Source organism: Xenia sp. Carnegie-2017, unplaced genomic scaffold, assembly GCF_021976095.1.
Source record: "Xenia sp. Carnegie-2017 unplaced genomic scaffold, XeniaSp_v1 HiC_scaffold_22, whole genome shotgun sequence".
NCBI lineage: Eukaryota > Metazoa > Cnidaria > Anthozoa > Malacalcyonacea > Xeniidae > Xenia > Xenia sp. Carnegie-2017.
The window spans coordinates 6,185,592-6,207,855 of record NW_025813485.1 but is presented as its reverse complement, the minus strand read 5'-3'; the positions used below and the strand labels follow the sequence as shown (position 1 = coordinate 6,207,855).

At 33.2% G+C, this 22,264-nt stretch overlaps 1 protein-coding gene across 2 annotated transcripts; it reads right to left on the bottom strand.

Annotated features, from left to right (window-relative positions):
• Positions 1 to 1,166: 1,166 nt before the first annotated feature.
• LOC124445698 lies at positions 1,167 to 22,157 on the bottom strand. 2 transcript variants are annotated; one of them, XM_046996448.1, is made up of 38 exons: positions 22,008 to 22,157; positions 20,233 to 20,265; positions 19,760 to 19,899; positions 19,325 to 19,660; positions 18,941 to 19,038; positions 18,619 to 18,723; positions 17,710 to 18,308; positions 17,349 to 17,447; positions 17,123 to 17,254; positions 14,967 to 15,293; positions 14,624 to 14,881; positions 13,932 to 14,131; positions 13,518 to 13,848; positions 13,263 to 13,385; positions 12,928 to 13,050; positions 12,714 to 12,833; positions 11,909 to 12,031; positions 10,710 to 10,841; positions 10,370 to 10,479; positions 10,173 to 10,276; positions 9,451 to 9,745; positions 9,274 to 9,380; positions 8,799 to 9,081; positions 8,604 to 8,704; positions 8,225 to 8,522; positions 7,834 to 7,928; positions 6,591 to 6,867; positions 6,038 to 6,129; positions 5,545 to 5,859; positions 5,392 to 5,427; positions 5,004 to 5,253; positions 4,468 to 4,550; positions 3,521 to 3,821; positions 3,122 to 3,225; positions 2,886 to 2,909; positions 2,542 to 2,713; positions 2,225 to 2,460; positions 1,167 to 1,701 (listed from the first exon to the last, which is right to left on the bottom strand). In XM_046996448.1, the coding sequence occupies exons 1-38, from the start codon at positions 22,078 to 22,080 to the stop codon at positions 1,521 to 1,523; spliced, it is 6,816 nt and encodes a 2,271-aa protein (XP_046852404.1). In that variant the 5' UTR covers positions 22,081 to 22,157; the 3' UTR covers positions 1,167 to 1,520. The 2 variants fall into 2 exon arrangements, with proteins under 2 accessions (XP_046852404.1, XP_046852403.1); XM_046996447.1 differs by having other exon boundaries at positions 2,225 to 2,713.
• Positions 22,158 to 22,264: the final 107 nt, after the last annotated feature.

The following is a 22,264-nucleotide window of genomic DNA, read 5'->3' as shown; positions in this document are numbered from 1 at the left end:
TTGTAATAGTGACTTTGCAAGGGGCGTGAAAAATTGACATTTTTTGGGGGGGTGTTGGTATATTCATATGCTCACACATATATTTCAATCCATAATCACAATTGACTTAAAAAAATTAAAATGTAGAGCTTGTATATTAGAATATCGACCCACTTATTTATGACTCTTCCTCGGCTCTTACTTTGAGTTGCTTAGAGCTATGATTGAATCCTTTTAAACTCTCAACTCTATTAATTATTAGAATGAAATAATTATATGCCACTATATTCAATTGAGTTAGTAAATTTAAACAACTCTATTGCTTAAGTTTTTATTTGCAAAAAGACCCCAAATGATAATGTTTCCAATTTTCAAAAGTCCGTTTCATTTCGACTTAAAGAGGCAACCATATGCTGTAGTTTTTTTTATGTTGGGAAAAAATAGCAATATACATATGCTCATACATGCAGTGTTTGTGGAACGTTTATTGTTTAATAGTTTATGACTACTTGTTAAATAAACTTCTGATGGAGTTTTGTTGAGACAATGATTGTTTAGTATTTTGGCAATATTATACTATCTCCTGTAAAAGCTCTGTTTGCACATATCAATAATAAGTTCTTCATTAGTGTGCTACGAAAAATCAAAATGCTCTGAAATTTTCTTACATACTGCACTGATTTATTTTTTCCTGTACAAATAAGAAAAACAGTTTGAAAATCGTATTGGTGTGGAAACAGGGTAGAGATTGCACCCCCTAACTCTCTCTCATTATTTTGACGCCTTTCTGGCGTCACTGTGGATAAGTAAAATTGCAAAATGAGCCTAAAAGCTTGAGTATTTAAGCATGCTTACAGTGCAGCGATTTATGATTGAGAATGTACAAGGCAACCAATAACTCAGGAACAGAATCATGCAATAAGCAGTCAGAGTATTTTTTGTCATACAATAAAAACATACATGTTTACCATAGCTTGAATAGATATTACATTGCATGTAAAATATCACATTAGCAGCTAAGCCCACTAGATATATGCTGAATAATGGTCATACAAAACTGTTCTTCTACTTTATTTGACTTACAGATAAACAATTTCGAATATCACTCATGACTGTTACATGTTTCTCTGTGTTTCAATCAGATTCTGCTGCATTGTAATGTAAAGTTAATAAAGCACATACAAAGATTGCGAGCGTGATTTAAAAGTAGACTTTATTAGACTTAAAAATAGAGTACGAACAATTGCTTAGTGTCATACAAATATTTATTTACATGTATATGCATGTAATTGGCATAAAGAAAAGTTTAATATAAATAGTTGGGCTCAATACCATGCAGAGAGTGTGTTTATTTAGATCAAAGGATTATTATAAATTCGTCGGGTGTTGTTGCTTTCATATCTTTTCAGTCTTCATTCCACCCACTAAAATTGCTCCCGGAAGATTGCAAAGGATTTGTACTGAATTTGAAAAGTGGCAAACAATATATATATATTACTAACTAATCATTAAACTATGCAATTGCATGGCTGCATGTCATCTTATTGACGTGGGTCCTCATCGACAGGTAAACCATCTTCATCATATCTAGATGTAGCTCTGATACCTTCAAATGCTGTACCCCCATACGGTGTATCTCTTTCAAATTCCCAGCTGCTGTGACCGTAAGATCCTGGGCTCACTCTGGGGACTTTAAACCTTGAATCTTTCTTAGCCTTGCAACTGTAAGGTAAGATCAATTTAATATTTAATTTTTGGCAAATGACTAGACTAAACTGTCCTTGCATCCGGTAAGGTTTTTAGAAGTTTGATCTACTTGATACATTTTGAATGCAAGTTTAACATTTTGACTCAATAATTCTTTGACCTTGTTGAACTTGTAATTTAGGAGCGTTTCATGCGTTTTTATAACAACCCAGTTGTCATAGTTTTTGCATGTAAAATGAGCAGTCAATGCAAGACACCCAAAAAGACAATGTCCTCCATAGTTTCAAAGTAAATGTATGCAACTCCTAAATCTTTCGTTAAATGACTTAACATATCTTTATCCTTCTGTCTTTAATCATATTTGCGTTGCATTTGTAGGTTTTGATCTGATTGTAGACTTTTAGTGATTGTAGACGTTGTTTGAGATTAATGAAAAATAATCATGAGCATCTCTAAAAGAGACCTGGCTGATTCTGTTGTTGGCGTTTGTCCAAAAAAGTTCACTTTTATTTGCAAACGAAACGCTGTTTTTACTTACTATACTAAGGCAACAAAACAGAAGATCAACAGCAATACGCCACCAATAGACAATCCCAGTATTAATGGCAAATCCACGTCATCATCGTCTGGTGGTGCTGAGGTGGGAAGTAATGGTGATGATGGTATTGAGGTGAGAGATGATAATGGTGCCAAACTAAGAGGTGATGAGGATGATGGTGCCAAGGTAGGAGTCGATGATGATGGTGCAGAGGTAAGAGTCGATGATGATGGTGCAGAGGTAAGAGTCGATGATGATGGTGCAGAGGTAAGAGTCGATGATGATGGTGCAGAGGTAAGAGTCGATGATGATGGTGCCAAGGTCAGGTTAAAATTTCTGATTTGTAAGGGCTCCCTTAAGGCATTTTGGACAACAGTTTTATTGACTGGATCTTTTGTACCTGGCTTATTGACGCCTATGTCTAGCGCTGCCCTTCCATTACCACTCGCAGAGTTGATAGTAATATCCGCTAGAGTAAAATTTCGGCTACTGTAGATAAAAAGAAAATATTTATGATCTGTTTTGTTTTGAAAAGAGTAAAAAATTCAAATAATCACATCCAAATCACAACAACTTTGAGTTTAATCTTATCCATTAAACTTGTAAAATCTTAAAATTCTACAATTAACAACGTTGAAACATAAATGCCATAATAACTTACTTAGTTGCTCTCTTCCTCCTTCGACTAAAAAATGTAAATTATGCAGTATATAAGTTATAGTTTTTTTTTCAAAGTTTTTTTTCACACAGGACTGTATGACAGAACCCATACATAGGTTCAGTCAAGCTTCCAAGACGACCGCTATTGATTCTTAAATTTTAGAGTGAAATTTATGAATTTACACATGTTAAATTTAAGCATCTTTTGTAAACATATACTGAAGACTGTCAACTTACCGATTGCTTTGAAGTTGGCAAACATCTCCTTCAGAACCGAAACAAATTGTGTTCATTCTTTCTACCATGGCTCTTCTTATTTCAAAAATGACGAGTAAATTTATCTTAAATGTAAGAATAATACAGCTTATTGAATCAATTCTTTCAATAAATTTTGATTTGAATTTATTCATTTTGCTGTGATTGACGAAACGATTATTAATGGTAAAAATGACTTGTGTAAGAGAATGAAATGGATGAAATTTTCAGCTCACAGTTTAAATATTACTATAGCATGAATAAAATTTTGCATGGCAAGCTTAAATCTAAACGATTCAATTTGTTCAAATCGATTTTAGTCCCATTTGCCTAATATACGATGTTAGTTTCTATTTATTGGTATAATTATTGCGTTGTCACCTGATTTCTGTCACTATCCAGTACTACAAGTACCACTATAACTGTGTTATTTCTTTGCGCTTCTGTAAGGTTTTCAAGAGGGAGTTCTACAGGGGGAGTTTCAACCTCTACACCAGGCAATTCAGCCAGTATCTCTTTTCGTTTTTCGTAGAATATTGTCGACAGAAGATTTTTAGGTAATAATTTATTTCTGTCAGGAATATCAGCGTAAAAAGATAGATTTGCACAAGTAGCATTTATTTCCATCGGCGAGCCAGGCAGCACTTTAATATTTTCAGCTGTAAGGTTGGTTCCTTTAGGCCTGAAAAATGTGCATTTTCTTTTGAAAAGATTTTACAATGGTTTTTTAGAGCAAGGTTGTATTTAAAATTTGTATTAATATGCATTTACATATTAACACATGCATAAATACATTGATTTCACGTAGAAATTGATAATTTATTTCAATCATCTCAAATTTAACTTACTACCATCAGTAATTTGCTTAGAAATAAATCGTTTTTACAGTCTGTGAATAAAAAAATATTTTTTAGAAGGAGTAAGAATCAGTCGGGCTAGTAAGCAAGATAATTTTCACATAATGATTCAAAATGAAAGTTTACCATATAAAATCAAAATGGAGATAAACAGTCATTTCACGTACATAGAAAATACCAAATATGTTAAGCCTCTGTTGTTACATTTTGAAACTTATACATGAATAAGGTTTTTCCGAATAATCTTAATAATGGTAGTTGTTTTTGCCTAAATTTTGTTGAAGTTACGTGGAAAAAGTGATTCTATCTTTCTTAATATGTGTGAGTTGCAATTTTTTAAAAAACACTTATAAAAAATGAAGAACATAACATCTATCGTTAAAAAATTGCATGAGGAGCTTGCAGCTGATTTTAATGGTTGCTCTAGCCAGACAAGTTATACTACTTTATGCGATTAACAACTTTACTTACAATGAAGCATTGCAAATATCCTCCTCAAAACAGAAAACGTTGATTTGTTCGGCCATGTTTGCTTGGAAAAGCATTTCATTCCACTAGAGAAGATAGAAATGAACAATTGACCATATTTAAAGATACACTTAGATCTATTTGCCTCATATAATAATGGGAGATATATGGAGTGCAATTTATGATTCAACAGAACTCTTGGAATTAAGTAACGATTGTGTGAGAGGAGGTAAAATCCAAATATATTTCTGCATCTAAGAGATTTTGGGAGAGAGATGGTATTTTAAAATTTTCCACCATTTTTAGTTAATTATCGGAGTTTACAGGGGAATTACTGCAGCTTGTTCATACAGTTTTTCACTTCTGCTTGGTCTGTCTAACTCTATGATATATTGCAGGCCTTACTTGTGAGTAGTTGGCTTAAGAGAAAAAATGAAGCCATGATGATTGCTTTAGTTGATTGTTTTACGATGAAGAGGTTTCTACAAAGCTGACTTTATGTATTATGGAGTATGGGAAAATAATAGATATAAACAAACCTTGCTTGCATTAAAGTTTATAAGTTTGACTGTGACAGTATTGTCCACAATTTCACGATCAGGTGTAGGGGTAGATCTAGATGTGGGTGTAGGTGTTGATGTGGGTGTGGATATAAGTATAGATGTAGGTGAGAATGTTAGTATGGATTTAGGTGTAGATTGAGATGGAGATAGAGATGAAGACGTAGGTAGAGATGGAGATATAGATATAGATGAAGATGGAGATGGAGATTCAGATGGAGATACAGATTGAGATGGGAATGGAGATGAAGATAAAGACAATGATGAGGATAAAGATACAGATACGGATACAGATGAAGATAAAGACGTAGATGAAGATAAAGATGGAGATAGAGATGGAGATGGGATTGGAGATTCAGATAGAGATACAGATGGAGATGGAGATGAAGATGAAGATAAAGATACAGATAGAGATAGAGATGTAGGTGGAGATAAAGATACAGATAGAGATGTAGATGAGGATGAAGATAAAGGTGGGAATATAAGTATAGAGTTTGGTGTCAATGAAGATGGAGATGTAGATTGAGATTCAGATGGAGATGAAGATGAAGATAAAGACAACGATGAAGATGTAGATGAAGATAAAGGTATAGATGTACGAGTTGGTGTAAATATAGATATATGTGTTAATGAAGGTTCTTCAATTAAAATAACTAGCTTGAGTCCAGTGCTTGATTCGATTGACGCAAGACTCTGATTTAAAATCGCCACAAGAAGTTCTCTTTCTAGAATTTGACCATCAGGATATCTCACAAAGAACTCTGTATTAGCATTTGCATTATTTTGTCTCGGGGAGCCTTGAACAATCTGTACGTGGGTCTTGTTTACTTGACTCCTTTAAAAAAATTTAAATCACGTAGATTTCACATTTTTTAAGTTGAAATAAAGGCATTTTGTTCTTTTGTGTGTTCACTAAGTGTTCAAGCAGAACTTGTATTGTCCTTGTCCTGAATTGTGTTTACAAAGTACTTCATTCAAAAACTCATTTCAAAATATCTAGGCTTCATTCTTACCCAGTATCTTTACATTGACTATCATTTGCACAAAATTCAGAAATTGCTGCTGCCACATAGCCTCGGAATGAATTATCTTGTATCGCTGACCACTAATAAAATATTTATTTTTCATGATAAGTTGCATTTTTATAGGAATAAATCATAAGTGAGGTATTTAGATGCTTCATGTTCATCGTCATGCAAGACTGTGAAGACTATCACATCAGGTTGCCACCAATGTGATACTGACAACGACGGCTCTTAAAAAACACTGAAATTTTTCAGAAAACACTAAGACACGAAAATCTTTATGTCTGAAGTGCAAGATCTCATGCAATACTGTAATATGTACTAAATGACTATGCATTGTAATTTTCAACCATAAAAATAAGTTTTCATCACTTTTTATTATTATTTAGCTAAAATAGACTGTTAATCATTCATGTATCATAGTTTTTGTCCCCGTTTACTCTATGCAGTTTTAAAAGGATTGCAATATCTTTAGAAAGGATTAATCGAGTGCTGCAATGTTAGCAAGGCTTCCCCCTTTCTATCATTTTGATGAGAATACCTGATCGGCGTTTTGTCCAATGACAGAAACAATAACTGTGTTGTTATTTGTAGCAGCAGTGGCTGGTGCAGCTAATGTCGATGTGATCACCATTAGATCCAGTTTTGTGGTTCGTTCTGTGCGATTAAGTTGGATATTCAAGATTCCAGCAAGTAGATTACGTTGTACTGGACTATTATCACGATAGATGACAAAGAACGTATACGTGGAATTCACGCCATTTTGTGTAGGAGAAGCATGAGTTCGAATAACTTGTGAAGACTGGAATGACTGATTGCTGAAGATAATCAGAAGTGAAATGATGAAATTAAGTACAATTTTTCTTGTACTTGAACCTAGTCAATACTACTCTTGGTTCAACCTTAAACCTAGTCAATATGATTTTACACTATAGTTCTAATTCTATGCGTAATCTATGTTCGCAGCTTATTTAGGAGTTTTTGAGAGACAGATGAAACACTTGTCTGACTCACTGGTTTGATTAATAGAATAAGCTGGTCAAATTTAATCATGTATTATCTTTTGAAATATATTATTAATGATAGTGTAGACAGGTATATGGAGATGGAGATGGAGATTAGGCACGTAGTTATAGATTAAGTATGCATGTGGATAAAGAAGTAGCTATAGAAATGAAAAACTTTTTCCTACAAGTATAAAAGCTGATTCATTGAACAATTCCATAACAAATGCAATTGATGTCATTTATAAAAATTTATGTGCGGCATTGATTTTTAATGTCAATGAATAGTTTGGATGGGCAAAAACAAGAAGTAAATTTTGCATGTTTGAAACGTCGTATTGCATGTTTGAAAATAGTATGAATTAAGTGCATGCGAAATTCGACGTATGAAACAATTAAATACGACTGCGTCAATTGAGGTCGACCTTAACTTTAAATTCGACCGGTTTGGTCGCATTATGCGACGAAAGTGCAACGTCGCTTCAAATGCTGAATTTCGCATGTGTCGAATACAATTTGGCTCTTGCGTTTTACTCACAACAAAGTCTGGAACGAGGACGTCGTGTAATAATTTCATTCGACGCATGCGAAATTCGACGTTTGAAATGCACAGTCAAATTTTGCATTTCGGTCGAATATAATTGCTAATAGTATTTCACACATGCAAAATTCGGCGTTTGAAATAGGCCTAAATTGCTAAATTGCCTTTTTCAAAATGATCATAAAAGGCTTATCCTGTATTTTCAATGAATATTATAAAGACGTGTAAAGTGCACGTACCTTTTAAGTCCACAAATAATAAGATTATTTAAGCAATAGCTTGTGATCTGAGAAGCAATTGCAGCTCTAAACTGGTTATCTTGGATAACGTGCCACTAAAACAAGAATAGCCTCTTCAGGGTTGATCCGATATAAAAGTAAAGGCTTTTCTAAATTCATGCTTCCTCGAAATAATAATAATAGAAACGCTTCAAAAGCTAGGAGACAAAACAAATGTTACTAAAAGTATATTGCACATCATTTGTTTCCACGTAATTTATGCCGACGCTGGTTTTGTGTGTGCGGCTTATATTAAAAATTAGAACTTTATTCACGTAAATAGATCTCAAAAATCAATATATCTTTTAATTGATATTAAATAGATAAAACATATACTATTCAAATTTTTTACCTGATCTGCCTGTTGATTGAGAATCCTTATTTGAACAGTGTTATTAGACTGAAGCATAGTGATATTACTTGATGTGGGTAGAACAAACGGTGTTTGAATGGAAAAAAAGAGATCTGATAACGATTGTATTGCATCCAACTCAATCTTTACAACGGACGCAAGGATTTGCTGCGCAATAGAAATGTTTTGTCCAGGATAGTTTACATAGAAACTATAATCAATCTGATTGTCATTGACTATGGTAGGTGTTGTGTTCAAAGTACGCTGGACATCATTGACGGTAAATGATGTTGATGTGCTACAAGAATAAATAAATTATTGCATACAATATTATGTATCAAATTTATGATCATATTGATTTTAAATTATATCTATTTACCCTGTTGGTATATTACATTGCTCTCTATTTAAAGCACAATATACTGATATCCGTGGAGCAAGTGAATCTGCTCTCAGGCGGCGATCGATTGGATCGTTCCACTAAAAAGGAAAGAAAAAATTTTTGTAATAACGCCAGTGAGTACATCTCAAATATATTTGTCATCAGCAACTTGATTGCACTATGACTAATCACCTTGGTATTATACATAATTCTTATGACTATACTGTTCGCTGTTTGTTCGGAACTAGCAAGTGGTGGATCAAGAGGTGTAAACGAAGTTCGGACTTCAACGTTTCGTGATAAGACTCTCTCTAGAGGTGCTTCAACTATTGCTAGTATTGAAGCAAGTGTAAGACGAGGAAGAGGCTGCAGAGAGTTTGTTCTATTGACATAAAATTCGATGTCAACACCTTGTCCATTTGGACGTGGAAAACCTGGTATACGGCTAATTTGTCCTTCCTGAAAACTTCCGGAGCTGAAAAAAATGGTGAGAAACTTAAGAAATAAAAGAAAGACAAATTTCAGTTCATGAAAAGTGAACATTACTTATAAGAGTTACTTGAATACAATTTACAGTTGTTGAGTAGCCTTACATAACGTTTCTCATCGACGTGTGCAGCAATGATAACGTAGATAAATATTTTTATAACTAAATGATTTAACTTACACTGGTAGAAGACAAACTCGAGAGCGAGTATAGTTGTCTGTCTGACAGTGCCTATTGATACTGACTGCCACTGCTCTCCTGAAAATTCTGTCGTATAAGGTTGTCCACTAAATATACAAGTAAGATTAAACACATGAATGCATGTCTTACGATTGTCAAAAAAAATGCCGTGTTTACCAGAGTTGTTGTGAAATTTGAAATGGTAAGCAAAACGGTATTACTGAGTTGTGCTGCCGGTGGAGGTCTCACATCATCGAGAAGCGGAGTATTGACAACCAATGACAGGCTAAGAGCGGTTTCCAGTTTTTGCAATTCGGTGAACAGAATTGAACCTAACGTTGACCGCTCCATTGTACCATTTCGAATACTTGCTGGGTAATCAACATAAAATCTTAAAGTGACGTTGTTTCCAGTGTTATTTGGATAACCAGGAAGTCTTTCCACGTTAAGTAAATTGAACATCAAAGAGTTTCTAGAAGTATGAAAAGATGATAAATTATTACAGATTGTTTCACAAATGTACAGACAGCTTTGTTTATGTATTGTTCCTTTTTGAATATAATTATTCTCTTATGAATATTTATAATAACTATTTTTATGAATATTTATAATATTTATAATAACTACTATAATTTATATATGAATATTTATAATAACTACTTTTATGAATATTTATAATAACTATCTTTTTTTTTCCTTCAGTCAAATTCTCATGGTTTAAAGTGTCAAAGAAGGTAAAGTTGCATACAAAGACTGCAACAACTCAGAATCTTTCAAAGGTTGCATTAATTTGTAAACCAATATTCTCTGCAATATCATCATAAGTTGGTCATTTTTCATTCCTATTATAATGATCATTTTCCACTGATGCCTATACACCATGAAACTGAAAAACTTACTGTTGTACACCACAATCTTGAGGACGTAGTTCATTCTCATTGCAAAAGGCATTAAGTAATTTGGCCACCTCTTCTTTAAATTTGTCATTTATCTCTTCTGTGTACTGAAGAAAGAAAATTGATGTAATATTTTTAGATGATGAAGCAAGGAGATTTAACAATTATTAGTTGATTTTGGAATTTTAAGAAATTCTTACATTTGAAGTCTGGAAGTTGATGATTATTATTTCCACAGCATTGTTTATTTGTTCATTAGTTGCGTTTGGTGGTGCTGGAGCACCATCAACTACAACACGTCCGTTTTGAACTGTAAAACAATGGCAATACCAATTCTTAAGAACATATTTTTGGTATAGAAGCTAATTTACGCAGCGATTTTTTAAGGCTAAGGTTGTTTTTAACGTTGAAGATTGTGGAAAATGTTTCTACCATTAGTATACCAAATCATTCCAAAGGAATAATATGGTGGATGGTAGCTCAGCCAACATGCACAAAAATGCCTTTTGACGCTATGTTTGTCATGTTAGAAATACTTACATACGCATATGCCTTTCACAAGAACCAAATTTAATCTTCTTGAGCACCTACATCTAAAGCCACCAGGGAGATTTTCGCATTCTTGTCCCATGTTAGGGCATAGATTCTGGGTAGTTAGGCATTCATTAATATCTACAAAAGAAAAGAAAATCACGTATTAATTATTCGTTTTGGTGATTCATTCTGTTCAATATTTACGACATATTTTAAAGCCTAGTATTGTCACAACTTGTAATACTAAGCAGTTTTGACGACGAATGATTTTCATCAGATAGAAATTGATATTAGTGACCTTTGAAATATTAATGATAAGATGAAAGATATTTCAATTAAACGGCAAACCTTTTACTCAAGCTAATGTTTTTTGAATATGTAAACAGGGTGTATCAAAAAGAAGTGAACAGATAAGTCCCAAAGATATCAGTGCGCAACTTCCTGCAAAAAACCTTTGGTGGAGTATGTACATGAAAATCCACTAGCTCTAATGTGACTGCAAAATTTTTCCAAATACTAACCATTTTCTGAGTGAACAGTGTTACCGAGAAGCACTTTTGAAATAGCTTGCGCCAAAAAATGACAAAGGAAAAGGGGATTTAGAACGCAGAAGTTTAAAAAATTGCAGATTTTTTTCAAGCTGACAAAGTTTCAGGAAATTTTGCATAACCCTACCAGAACGTTTAGCTTCTATGTCACGGATTATTTTGCGATTTTCTTTTTTTAGTTGCTGGGTTTTTTTCAATCATTCATATTTGCAGTATTTTAGGCGTACATTGAAGCATAATTGATGAGTATTACAACAAAATGGCAATTGAAAACGAAAAATCCAAAATTATTCACAGTTAAAATGTAAGCGTATGCGTAAACATAAGCCAAATTTCCAAAAAACGTTTTAAACTTTAGCAACATGTGTCATAATTTAACCGTACGTGTTCCAATTGCTTTTTATCTGCGTCATTTTCGTGCGCAAGCTGTTTCAAAAGTACTTTTCGGTAGTACTATTCTCACTATGAAAATAGATGATATCTGCCAACATTTTACTGTCAGATGAGCCATTGGAAGTCCAACTACCTATTCCACCAAAGGATTTTGTTGACCTTGTGCGTTCATCACTTTAGAACTATTTTCCAACTGTTCAGTTTTTTAATACACTGTATATATAATTAGTATACACTTATATAATTGAAGTTTAATATAAAAACCTTCGCAATTCGTTAAGTCAGTCAAAGTATATCCAGGTAAACATGTACAATTGTAACTCCCTGCTGTATTTTGGCACCTTTGCGAGCACAAGTTACTTTGAGGATTTGCGCATTCATCAATGTCTGGAAAAGAGCAAAAAACATACTTTCAAAAGTAACTTTAAAGATGTCAATATGTCATTTAATTTAATTAATTGTATTTATTATCAACAAGCTATAATTACAACTCACAAGAATAAATTACAAGAACAAGAACAAAATCACCACAATGGGTGTAAAAAAATACATGACACATGATGTTCATTTATCTATTTCAAAAGTTTAAAATCAATTCTTTTCACAAAGCTTTATAACGTTATTTAGTGCTATTATCGAAAAAAGTTAGCATAAACAGGAAAGCAGAATTTTCTTGTTAACTCGATAGTTTAGTTGTAAAGGTCAATTATTTCTTTGTGGCCTTTCCATGAATTTTTGCCCAAGGCATGTTTCATACGTTGCATTTACAAGGACCAAATGCATTTAAAACAAAAGTTAATTTTTAATGTTAGGAGATGCCTTCTAAATTCAGCATGTTAACAACTAAATTATGGTACAAGTTCTGAATATACACAAAGAATTCTTTCTATGTGAATACTTCAAGAGTTTGCTTTCTGTAAAATTTATCAGTTTTGATATAATCAGCGTTTTGCGTTCAATGAATAAGATCACACTAACTGTGTTGTCTCTGCTGTTTATATTTATATAAAAACTGAGTGCGCTTCGCAATAAATACATCGTATACGATAAATTCACATAATTAACAAACCATTGCACGATTCTCCATCCATTCCTAGGGTATATCCATTTCGACATTGGCATTTTTCACCTTCTGTTGGATCGACATAACATGTCTGATTGCAGTTGTTTGAACCACATTCTGTTTGAGCTACAAAATGATATGCAAATTTACCCATTTGACAAATATACTTTCATATGTACGTTTTTAACTATTTAATAACTATTGTATTTGATAAAATTACCTATACAGTTTTGATCATTTTGTGGATCGACCACGAACGCAACCCTGCAGCCACATTTAAATGAGCCAATGGTGTTGTTGCACAGCTGACTGCAATCATTTGGTCTTGAGCATTCGTCAATATCTATTTATTGGAGTGGGATAAAAAAATCTCTCTATTACATCTCAACATGGTTCTAATAGTTATAAAGTTATCTAAGAATATTATTTTAAGTTGTTTGTAATTCATGAAATTTTTTTACTGAACAAAGCTAATTGATATTGTTTGACAAATTTATTCAAGAGAATCGACTAAATTTTACTTCAAATAATAGAAAATTTTAAATTTTTTTGTACCATCGCAGGTTTTTCCATCGGAATTCAAGACATAGCCAGTTCTACATCTGCACTCAAAAGAGCCTGCATTGTTACGGCAAGTTTGACTACAGCCTGATTGACCTTGTTGGCACTCATCGACATCTTTGGAAAGAAAAATATGAAAAAATGTTCTAAAATTTGCGTTATTAAAAAAAATGCAACCAACCATGTAAGTTTGCGTTGACGATGTTAACTAGAAATGAATATACAAATTTTATTACTTCTGCTGTTTACCTGAGCAGCTTTGCCCATTTCCACTGTATCCGTTTGGGCAAGGTCCACACGTAAAATTAGTTGGTGAGTTAAAACACCTGACCAAAGGATTGCAAGTCGGTCCAAATTCACCTATACAGAAATCTCGAACCTCTCCACAAAATTGACCGATAAAGCCAACTTGGCATGTGCACGACATAATAAGAAATTTTGGCCTAGACGAAGCTAGTTCATTCGATGTTGCTTCAGGAACAAAACAAGTGCCGTTATTTTCGCATTTGCAAAGTTGGATAGATGGACTCAATGTTGCTGTTCCATTTTTTGTGTCAGTAACTACGAACGTTATATCAACCTGAAGAAGACGAAACGCAATAAAATAATACATTAACAGACTCATCTATCAAATAAAATTCTTTATATTTTGATAGCTCGTACCACTTCATCAGACAGAACAGACCATGTAAATATTAAATGTGTGGCATTCTTAGAAAAATCAGATCCGTTGGGACGTGATGGTACGTCAAAGTCAATTGCATCATCATCAGGATCTACAGCTTGTAAGACGAGGGTAAAATTCATTCCCAGAGTGACATTGATAGTTGATATATTTCTTATGAATCTAGGAAGTCCGTTTTCTGGAAAATATTAAAAAATGATCTTTTAATACAACAAAAGTGTCTTAAATACCGCATTCGCTACAATATAATTGTTATTGTTCAAGAGCACACGATAAAGATTGTATTGAAGAGTCACTTTTGTCTTTGCGCATATTGCAAGCCGACTTCGGCCATTATTATTACAGCATGTTGATTAATAGTCGTCACTTGTTTCCAAAAACTAAAATTACATGATGTTATATCTTGAGTCTAAGTATTCCACAATTTACACGTCTCTTAGAAGCAAGTGACAACCTGTTTTGCTCTTGGGTGACCTTTCTACCTATTATACTGTGTGTGCGTGTGTCTGATGACTAAAAAGATCTGACGCTAATGTAAGTACAAAACAAACTGAATTTTTGTTAGTGCCTTATCCTCCCATCCATTTGAACGTGCTTTATGTTTGCTAAATTGTTTGAATTGCAGGCAAGTTGAACGACGAAAGAAAATTCCTGTCCACTGAGAACATACCAATTTGGCCGAGTTCGTTGTTTATAGTTGTACTTTCATCAAGTGTTGACTGACCAATTAACAAGTCACCTGTCGCAGCTATATCAAACAAGCAATTCACATCACTACCACAGACTTTATCAGCTTCGGCTCTGAATGACTCATTAAGATTATCCAATGCCTCATTCAAAAAGATTGGAGCAAAGTTTGTAGGACATTTAAAAGCATCACTGTCGTCATCAACAGGTTCATAAATTATTTCGTTCTGCGGAACCCTCCCTGTGAAAAAATCTGAAAGTTAGCATAATTCCACTGTCGTATACAAGATCTCAGAGACAGAGTAATTTTATAAAAATCTACGTACACATTTCTCCAAAATTGTAGAAAATTTCTGATTCACTGGAGTCTATTGGTAAGACGGTCCCATTAGGGAGAGTAAAGTCGTCGTCGATAATATCATTCCATTTTCCAGCAAGTCCAAGTGATGAGTTTTTATATTCTTGCAGCAAAGCAACGACAAAAGTGAAAAATGTTCCATTTGCTGCTGCCTTTATTCGTACTCCACTTCCAAGAGGTGTTGAAATTTCCAACGTGTTGTTTTCAAAAGATAAAGAAATGCCACTATCAAGTAAAGTTCCATTTTGTGAAGGAAGATTGGCTTCAGACTTGTTAACTCGAAGACTTAGAGCACCTTAAACATAATAGAAAAATTGTGCACGAGGAATTTCAAGTATGCCTTATTTGCCATTAAACCTTTATTACGTTTTAAGGACAAACAATAGAAAAGAATAAAATTGTTTCTTTATCTTATACTCAGAGCTAAAGGAGTTTTTCAAATGTTAATTTAAATTGCTGTTCTTTAACGTCTCATTTCTGTTATTTAACTAAGTAATTGGCATAGGTTAAAGATAGGCTGAGGGGATGGAAAAATTATATGACGTTTCATAAATTTACACGTGCGAGTGAGAAGTCACAGTAATGAAGTAAAAATAGCTTTATCATTTGTTTAATCGAGACAACTGTATCACTACCATTAGGGTAAGTAATATATGAAAAAGAAATCTTTAAAAACTTTGGCAAATGACATAAAAGCACTGAAAATTCTACAAACAATGAGCATGCATTTGGGCTAATGTACGAAAGAAAAAGTTTCTATAGCTCACACAGCTTGTAGCAATTACAAGTAAAGCTATAAACGTTCAATAACAAAAAAAACATGTTTCATAAATTTTTATTGTTGAATTATGCAATCTCAATGTTTGCCATTTCCACAGAAAAGCTCCTGCTTATTACGCAACATATTGGGCTATATAAATGATTCAGAAGTGCATTTATTGAAATTTAGTAGAATCACACAAATATTCTATTGTCAATGCTTTGATTTGCCTAGATACTTGACTTGTTATCTATTTTTCAATAAACAGCGAGTAGAAGTAGCATGGTTGTCGACCCTTCCGTATTGCGTTTTACTTAAGTTTCTGACGATAAACTTGATTATTTACATTACAGTGCAATTTTAGAAAAGACTAAAGTTGCCACTAAATACAATTTTAAAATATTTAAAGCTAAAATAAACAAAAATTCAATCGAAATAACTAAACATGCATTGGGCAAGAGTAATTTGCTTTTTCGAATCAACAACAACAAATACATAAAACAAAAAATTAAGGAGTACTATAACAACTACTAAAACAATTAGATTACTTGCTCTCGATTTCCATGATGCGATAGTTGATGAGGGCAAAGCCCCTTATAGAAATTTCGAGCTTGTAATTTAATTTTCAAATAGATATAGTACAACCAGCTGTATAGAAATAATTAATAGAAAAAAATATCCGGTTTTTGTAATTTATCAATATTCAAAACACATACAGATAGCAACTGGCGCTTGTTTAATTTGGAATCTTGGCACACTCTCTATTTCAAGGTCACAAAATCGTAAAATTGAGACTTGATTTTGAAAGAAAGTAATCAGGCAGGAGTAAGGATATATGAATTTTTACCCTCAAAGCTATCAACGTTCCGGCTTCCCTGCATCATGCATGTCTTTTCATGATTCGTCAATCATTATAGCCACGCAACCGTTGGAAGATGCCTACTGTTTGCTAGCCGAAAGCTTGTAAAACATCGATAAAAGCAGAGAACTTTTTTCTACTATTGTATAGAGGTATGCTTATTTCATCTAGTTTTTCAGTTTTTTTAAAATTTCTTTTGTGAATATGGCAGGTAAGCCTTATACAGGTAATATATACGATGTTATATATACGACGTTCTTATTGCAAATAAGGACAGTTGCTTTAATACTTTCCATTTAAATGTAGGTGCAACTGAGATACCATGGAAACATTTAAAATTTCAGCATCCCCAGAACCTACTAAAACCGTTTTTTTCAGTTCTCATTACTGTGTCAACGAAGTGTACGTTTCTGTAGTTTCATTTTTAATTTATTGCTTTCATTGATGAAAAACGTGAGTGAATTTTTGCTTCTAATGTTGATTGCAGTTATGTCTTTTAGCCTACCTGAAGCATTCAAATTGACTTGGATGGTCTCTGAGTAACCTTCTTTTATTGCAATAGCTGTAAAACCTGTAGCATTGACGTCACCAACCCTTGTTGTTCGAACTTGAACCACAAGCGAGCTTTGGTTGTTGCCTAATATAAGTATTATACATTTGTTCTTGTAATATTCAAGCTTAAGTTACTAAATGCGCGTATTAAGATATATAACAAAAATTTATTTTCTTACCTGAGATGTTTCCTGTAAAATATGTGTACCAACCACAGCCATTGAAAGTGTAGTTTTTACGATCCAAAGTCACAAAATGAGGATCTCCAAAAAGAGTGCCTAAAACGAAATTTAGATTGTCGTCTGTTTTTAAATTTTGATATGAAACCATGATAACTAAAGTGTCACTCAATAAGCTTTTTGATTTGATGCAGCTTTTTAAAATGAACCAGATGGGTTTTGTTATTTAGAACGTGGTTTTCATGCTTATAGCTAAAAAATATTACCATAATTCAATCACAACAGTTCATGGTCGGGGATTTTAAATTCTCTATTTTAGTATGACATGTTTCATGCAAATAAATTTCAAGAGGCTGAATACCCCAAATTGATGGGAAAAACCAGAAGTTACTGTTACAAATCGGGCGGATACTGTAAAATAGGGAACACGATTCCTGAGTGCTATCAAAATTTCTACAGCATTCTTGATAGCGGCTCTCTTCTTCTTGGTATTCGACAGGATTAAACCAAGGATGATATGGATGCCAGTGTCCTGGACCAGATCTTTGCAAAGGAATTTCATCGATCCAAAAGCTATTGAAAGATCTGAACCAAATGCTCAACCAAAATGAAAAGCGATCCCCAAAATATGTGTAGCAGCACTCATCTGCACTAGTTCTAAACCATTGTCGTTTAAGTATGCAATAGTTGGGATTATTTGAAAGACCTGATTTAAAAGTCCTTATCGAAGTAAAAAAATTGCTTCCTAAACTAAACAGTTCAAGTTGCAAAGTGGGTGCACAAGATGACGAACAAAAGGATCTTCTGACACCAAGGTCAATTTGCCCATTGACCCATTCTCGACATTTCTCTGCACTTGTAGGTGGAACTGCCGTTTTTAAATTAAGTACAATTTCTCCTTCTTTTCCCGTGTTAGGTTCTCTTTCATCATCAACCTCCTCTGCGTTTACTGTTCCAGACCTATCGATAAAAACGAAAATTATAAGAAACGCCTATTTTGTCGAAACATTTTTGTTTTATTTGCCACCTTGGATCAACAATGGTAACAAATTTCACGAAATTTACACACATTGATCTTTATGTTCTAACAATTTTTATTGCACCGATATTAACAAACCAAATTTGTGCCCAAAATAAAACTATTTCATAAAATCAAGTAACGCTTTTTGGAGTGAACAAGAAGTCTATTTTGAACTAAATTTGCAAGTGATTGCCAACTTCAAGAATCCTTTGCAGGTGTATATGGTTGACTGAACATTAGTTATCTTACGTTGGAAAATTATACAATCGGTTTATTTCAGCGGGATGTCGACTTCCGGAGTTGAAACCGATGACTGGCAAGTCGCTTGTTTGAGTAAAAAATTGATAGCGGGCTCTAAAAAGGTTAGAACAATAAATTATAGAAAAATAATTAACATAATGAGCTCGTGCAAAATTAATTATAAAACAAATTATATGTATATTTACATATAAATGATCAAAGAAAATTGTATAATATTTAACATTAAAACATGGTATAAAAATTGTAAGTGCGGTTAATGGAAAGTGGCGCTAACGAAGAGCACAAATGATCTCACTACAACATTATGTACCTGTCAACCCCATACGCCCAATCGATGTTTTCATATAAAAACACTCCAACAGCCTCCAGTTTAGAGTTGCTGGCTAGCACAAGTTGGAATGTATTTAACTGAAAAAATTGATAAATGTAATAGTATTCAAAAGTATTCATAAATTTACCTTTAGCGTATGTTTTCACAACAGCACGTATTATGGGCACGCATTGTCTGTTTTTATTATCCTGATTTTGTACATAGACATTTTTGTAAAAGGGAGTTTCAAATACATTTTTTACAAAAACAACCGTTTTAAGAAGATTTCATCAACTATTCATCCAGCAAAATCAATACTCTCGATTGTTACAAAACGTGAAAACGTCATTTTTTTACTGTTCACAGAAGAGTAATTCCACCTACCGCATGAAAATTATTGTTTAGAGGTTGTTTTGGTCTGAGATTAATCCACGTGGCAACCGACAACCAACTTGAACGATAGTTAGTAATCTTTTTAATTAAGTTTGCAGCCTCATCAATCCTTTCAAAAACACTGGGATCGTCTGCGCGAGTAAAGTAGTTCTTGTAGAACACTTTTGAAAAACCATTTTTGAAATATTCCAAATCAACCGCCGACCAATAAGGGGCAAGGCATTGCCCGCCACTAGTTTGTTCCCTGCCATCACTGTACGTGCCGAAATTCCGTGGTGTTGGTTCATAAAACCGATTGTCAAATTTCATCAGTCCGTTTGCACAGATCTAAAATCGGGCACAATAAAAAAATAATAAAGAAAAACACTACTAGATATGGTTTTTATTTACTCATCGTAGATTTCCAGTTTACTCATAAGTTCTTACATATGCTTTTGTAATCTGCACCCTTTTAATTTCGGTACCAAGTCGTGGCAAGGGCTGACGTCTGCAATTAGGAAAACCAGTATCTAATTCTTCATTATCATAGATTATCTGGGTGTGTCCTGTATGAGGGATTAATCGATCTGGAAGAAAAAATATTGGTCGCTGTTGTTCTGACACTGTAACAAGAAAACTTTAAGAGGTGGGAAAGTTTGCTCCTTTACACTGTTGTCATAAAGAAGGTTTTTTGCCTATGTTTCACCACAAAAATATTCTGGCGCAACTGTGTCTACTTTTCTTGTTTTATTTGTGATAACTCAGACAAAAATTCAAAGGTATCTTTATGTCGAGGATTATTAAAATATTGACCAGTCAAGCTAAATGTTCTTTGAAAAGCTGTTGCTGATCCAAGTAAAGGCATTAAGTTAGCCTCTACGGATTGTATAAAATGTTCAATTGCTTTCATTTATACTCACTGAACATAAGAGAACCCTCTGCCAACTCTTGACCTGTGCGAAAGAAAAAAACATCGATAAGAAAGAGTTGTTTGAATCTTCAAATTTTGGAAAACTTCAAATTTATCTTTGTAGTTATTTTAAAGTTTAAACATGTCTTTTTGCATTTCACAAATTTTTTGATGTCATTTATCGTTGACTTTGCTTTTTACTGACTCAAATAGTACTTGTCAATTTTCATCATTACGTGAAAATCCATGTAAATGCCGAAGTTCGGATGATTTCTTTTTTTGGTTTGTTGAGCAATTGGTCTTTCAAAGGCATATTTATAGATACAAGACTTAACTATAAATAAGCCAAAATGATCTGCAAATTTTAGCTGGCATCTTTGTGCGAAGTATTAGCTGGTAACTTTGCGCCACGCATTCAGTATAAAATATCATGTTTGTTATTGTCCCGGCAAAAGCGCTATTTTCACCATAAAATATCTCAAAAATGAAATCTCTTCATAATTGTGCATATTGATGATGACAGTCCATGACTGATTGGAGCGAATTATTTGCAATTTGACACAACATCTGACTCGTAAAACAGCTACCTAGCTACGTATGTGAAGACTTCAAAAGTCATTCCTAAGTAGAAATTTATTTGCTACGTACATGAGTCAATGATATAAAATAATCCTTAATATGCATGAGTAAACAAATTTTCATTTCAAACCTCGAATCATTCCATAGTCGAAGACATTTAAGTTAGATTCTATCAGAACTTTCTTAATTTTGATATGCTAAACAATATTTAAGCCACTTGCTATAATTCTTAGCTGCCTATATTTTTTCCCGAACAATTTTTGAACACACTCACAAATATGTTGGCGGACAAAGTTTGAAAAAAATTTGATGCGTTTGCAATACCAACAAAAAATTTCCTCTTAACAAATTTTGTTTTGAAGACAGAACATAATCTAAACAGCATTATCTTGAAAATTACAAATTGAAATTAATAAAAGTCTTTCAAAATAGTATAGGGTTGGGCAAAGTTTGCAATCAGTTTTTCTCGTCAACGAAACCCGTCAGTTTCACACTATATAGTGCATAATCCAATTTTTCTTTAAAATAAACCCTGTCGCAATATACAGAAAATATAAATTTTCTTATTTTGCTTTCGACATAATTAGTTCGCAAATGTGTCGCTATGACCTGAAAAAGCCTGAAATGGTTTTTCAAATGCTACTGCTGATTAAGCATGATTTTCAAATCGCCCGGCATTTGATTCAGGATTTATTGTGCTTATGTATCTATTACTATCATCATTATATTTCTTATAATATTTTGTTTTATTTTAGCTAAATTTATTTATGTAAATAACATTGAGCAACTCTTCCACATTTTTAAACATTCTTGGCGATGAAATTATTCTGTGATAGATCTTATATTACCTGGCTATATAATTCATTTTGATTAATAAGTTTAGAAAAAAATCTGATAGGAAAGTGAAATATCACTAAATTGTCAGGGAAGTCATGCACCTTACATATTCAATATACGCTTTATGTTGTGATCGTCGATAATTTATTTGAAGTGACTCACAAACAGTTTTTTGATTTCATTTAAGATCAAATGTAACCATAAATCAATATTATGATTAGTTTGTGCACTATATCGACTAAGATTGGCAAACTATAATCATTCATTTGCTAGATTGACATTTTAAGGAAAAAATCCAAACAAATAACGCAATTCCATCCATATCATCAAATAGAAATAAACCAATTAAAAAAGTAATTGTGAACTAACCATTGACAAAGTTGTTCCATAAAAGACAAAGATAAGTTATAAGTAATAGCTTCGACCAGATTAAATAAGTCATCTTCTTACTGCCCGATCAAACGTGTGCAGTGTATGACTTGTATTCGCTTGTGAAAAAGGGTGAAAATGTAATGAAGCAAATAAAAATGCAGTTGTTTTTATATTTAAATGACCCCATGAAGCATTTGAAAAAGAATTCTTTACAGTGGGAGATCAAAATCAATATGAGATTGTTTGTCAGCCCT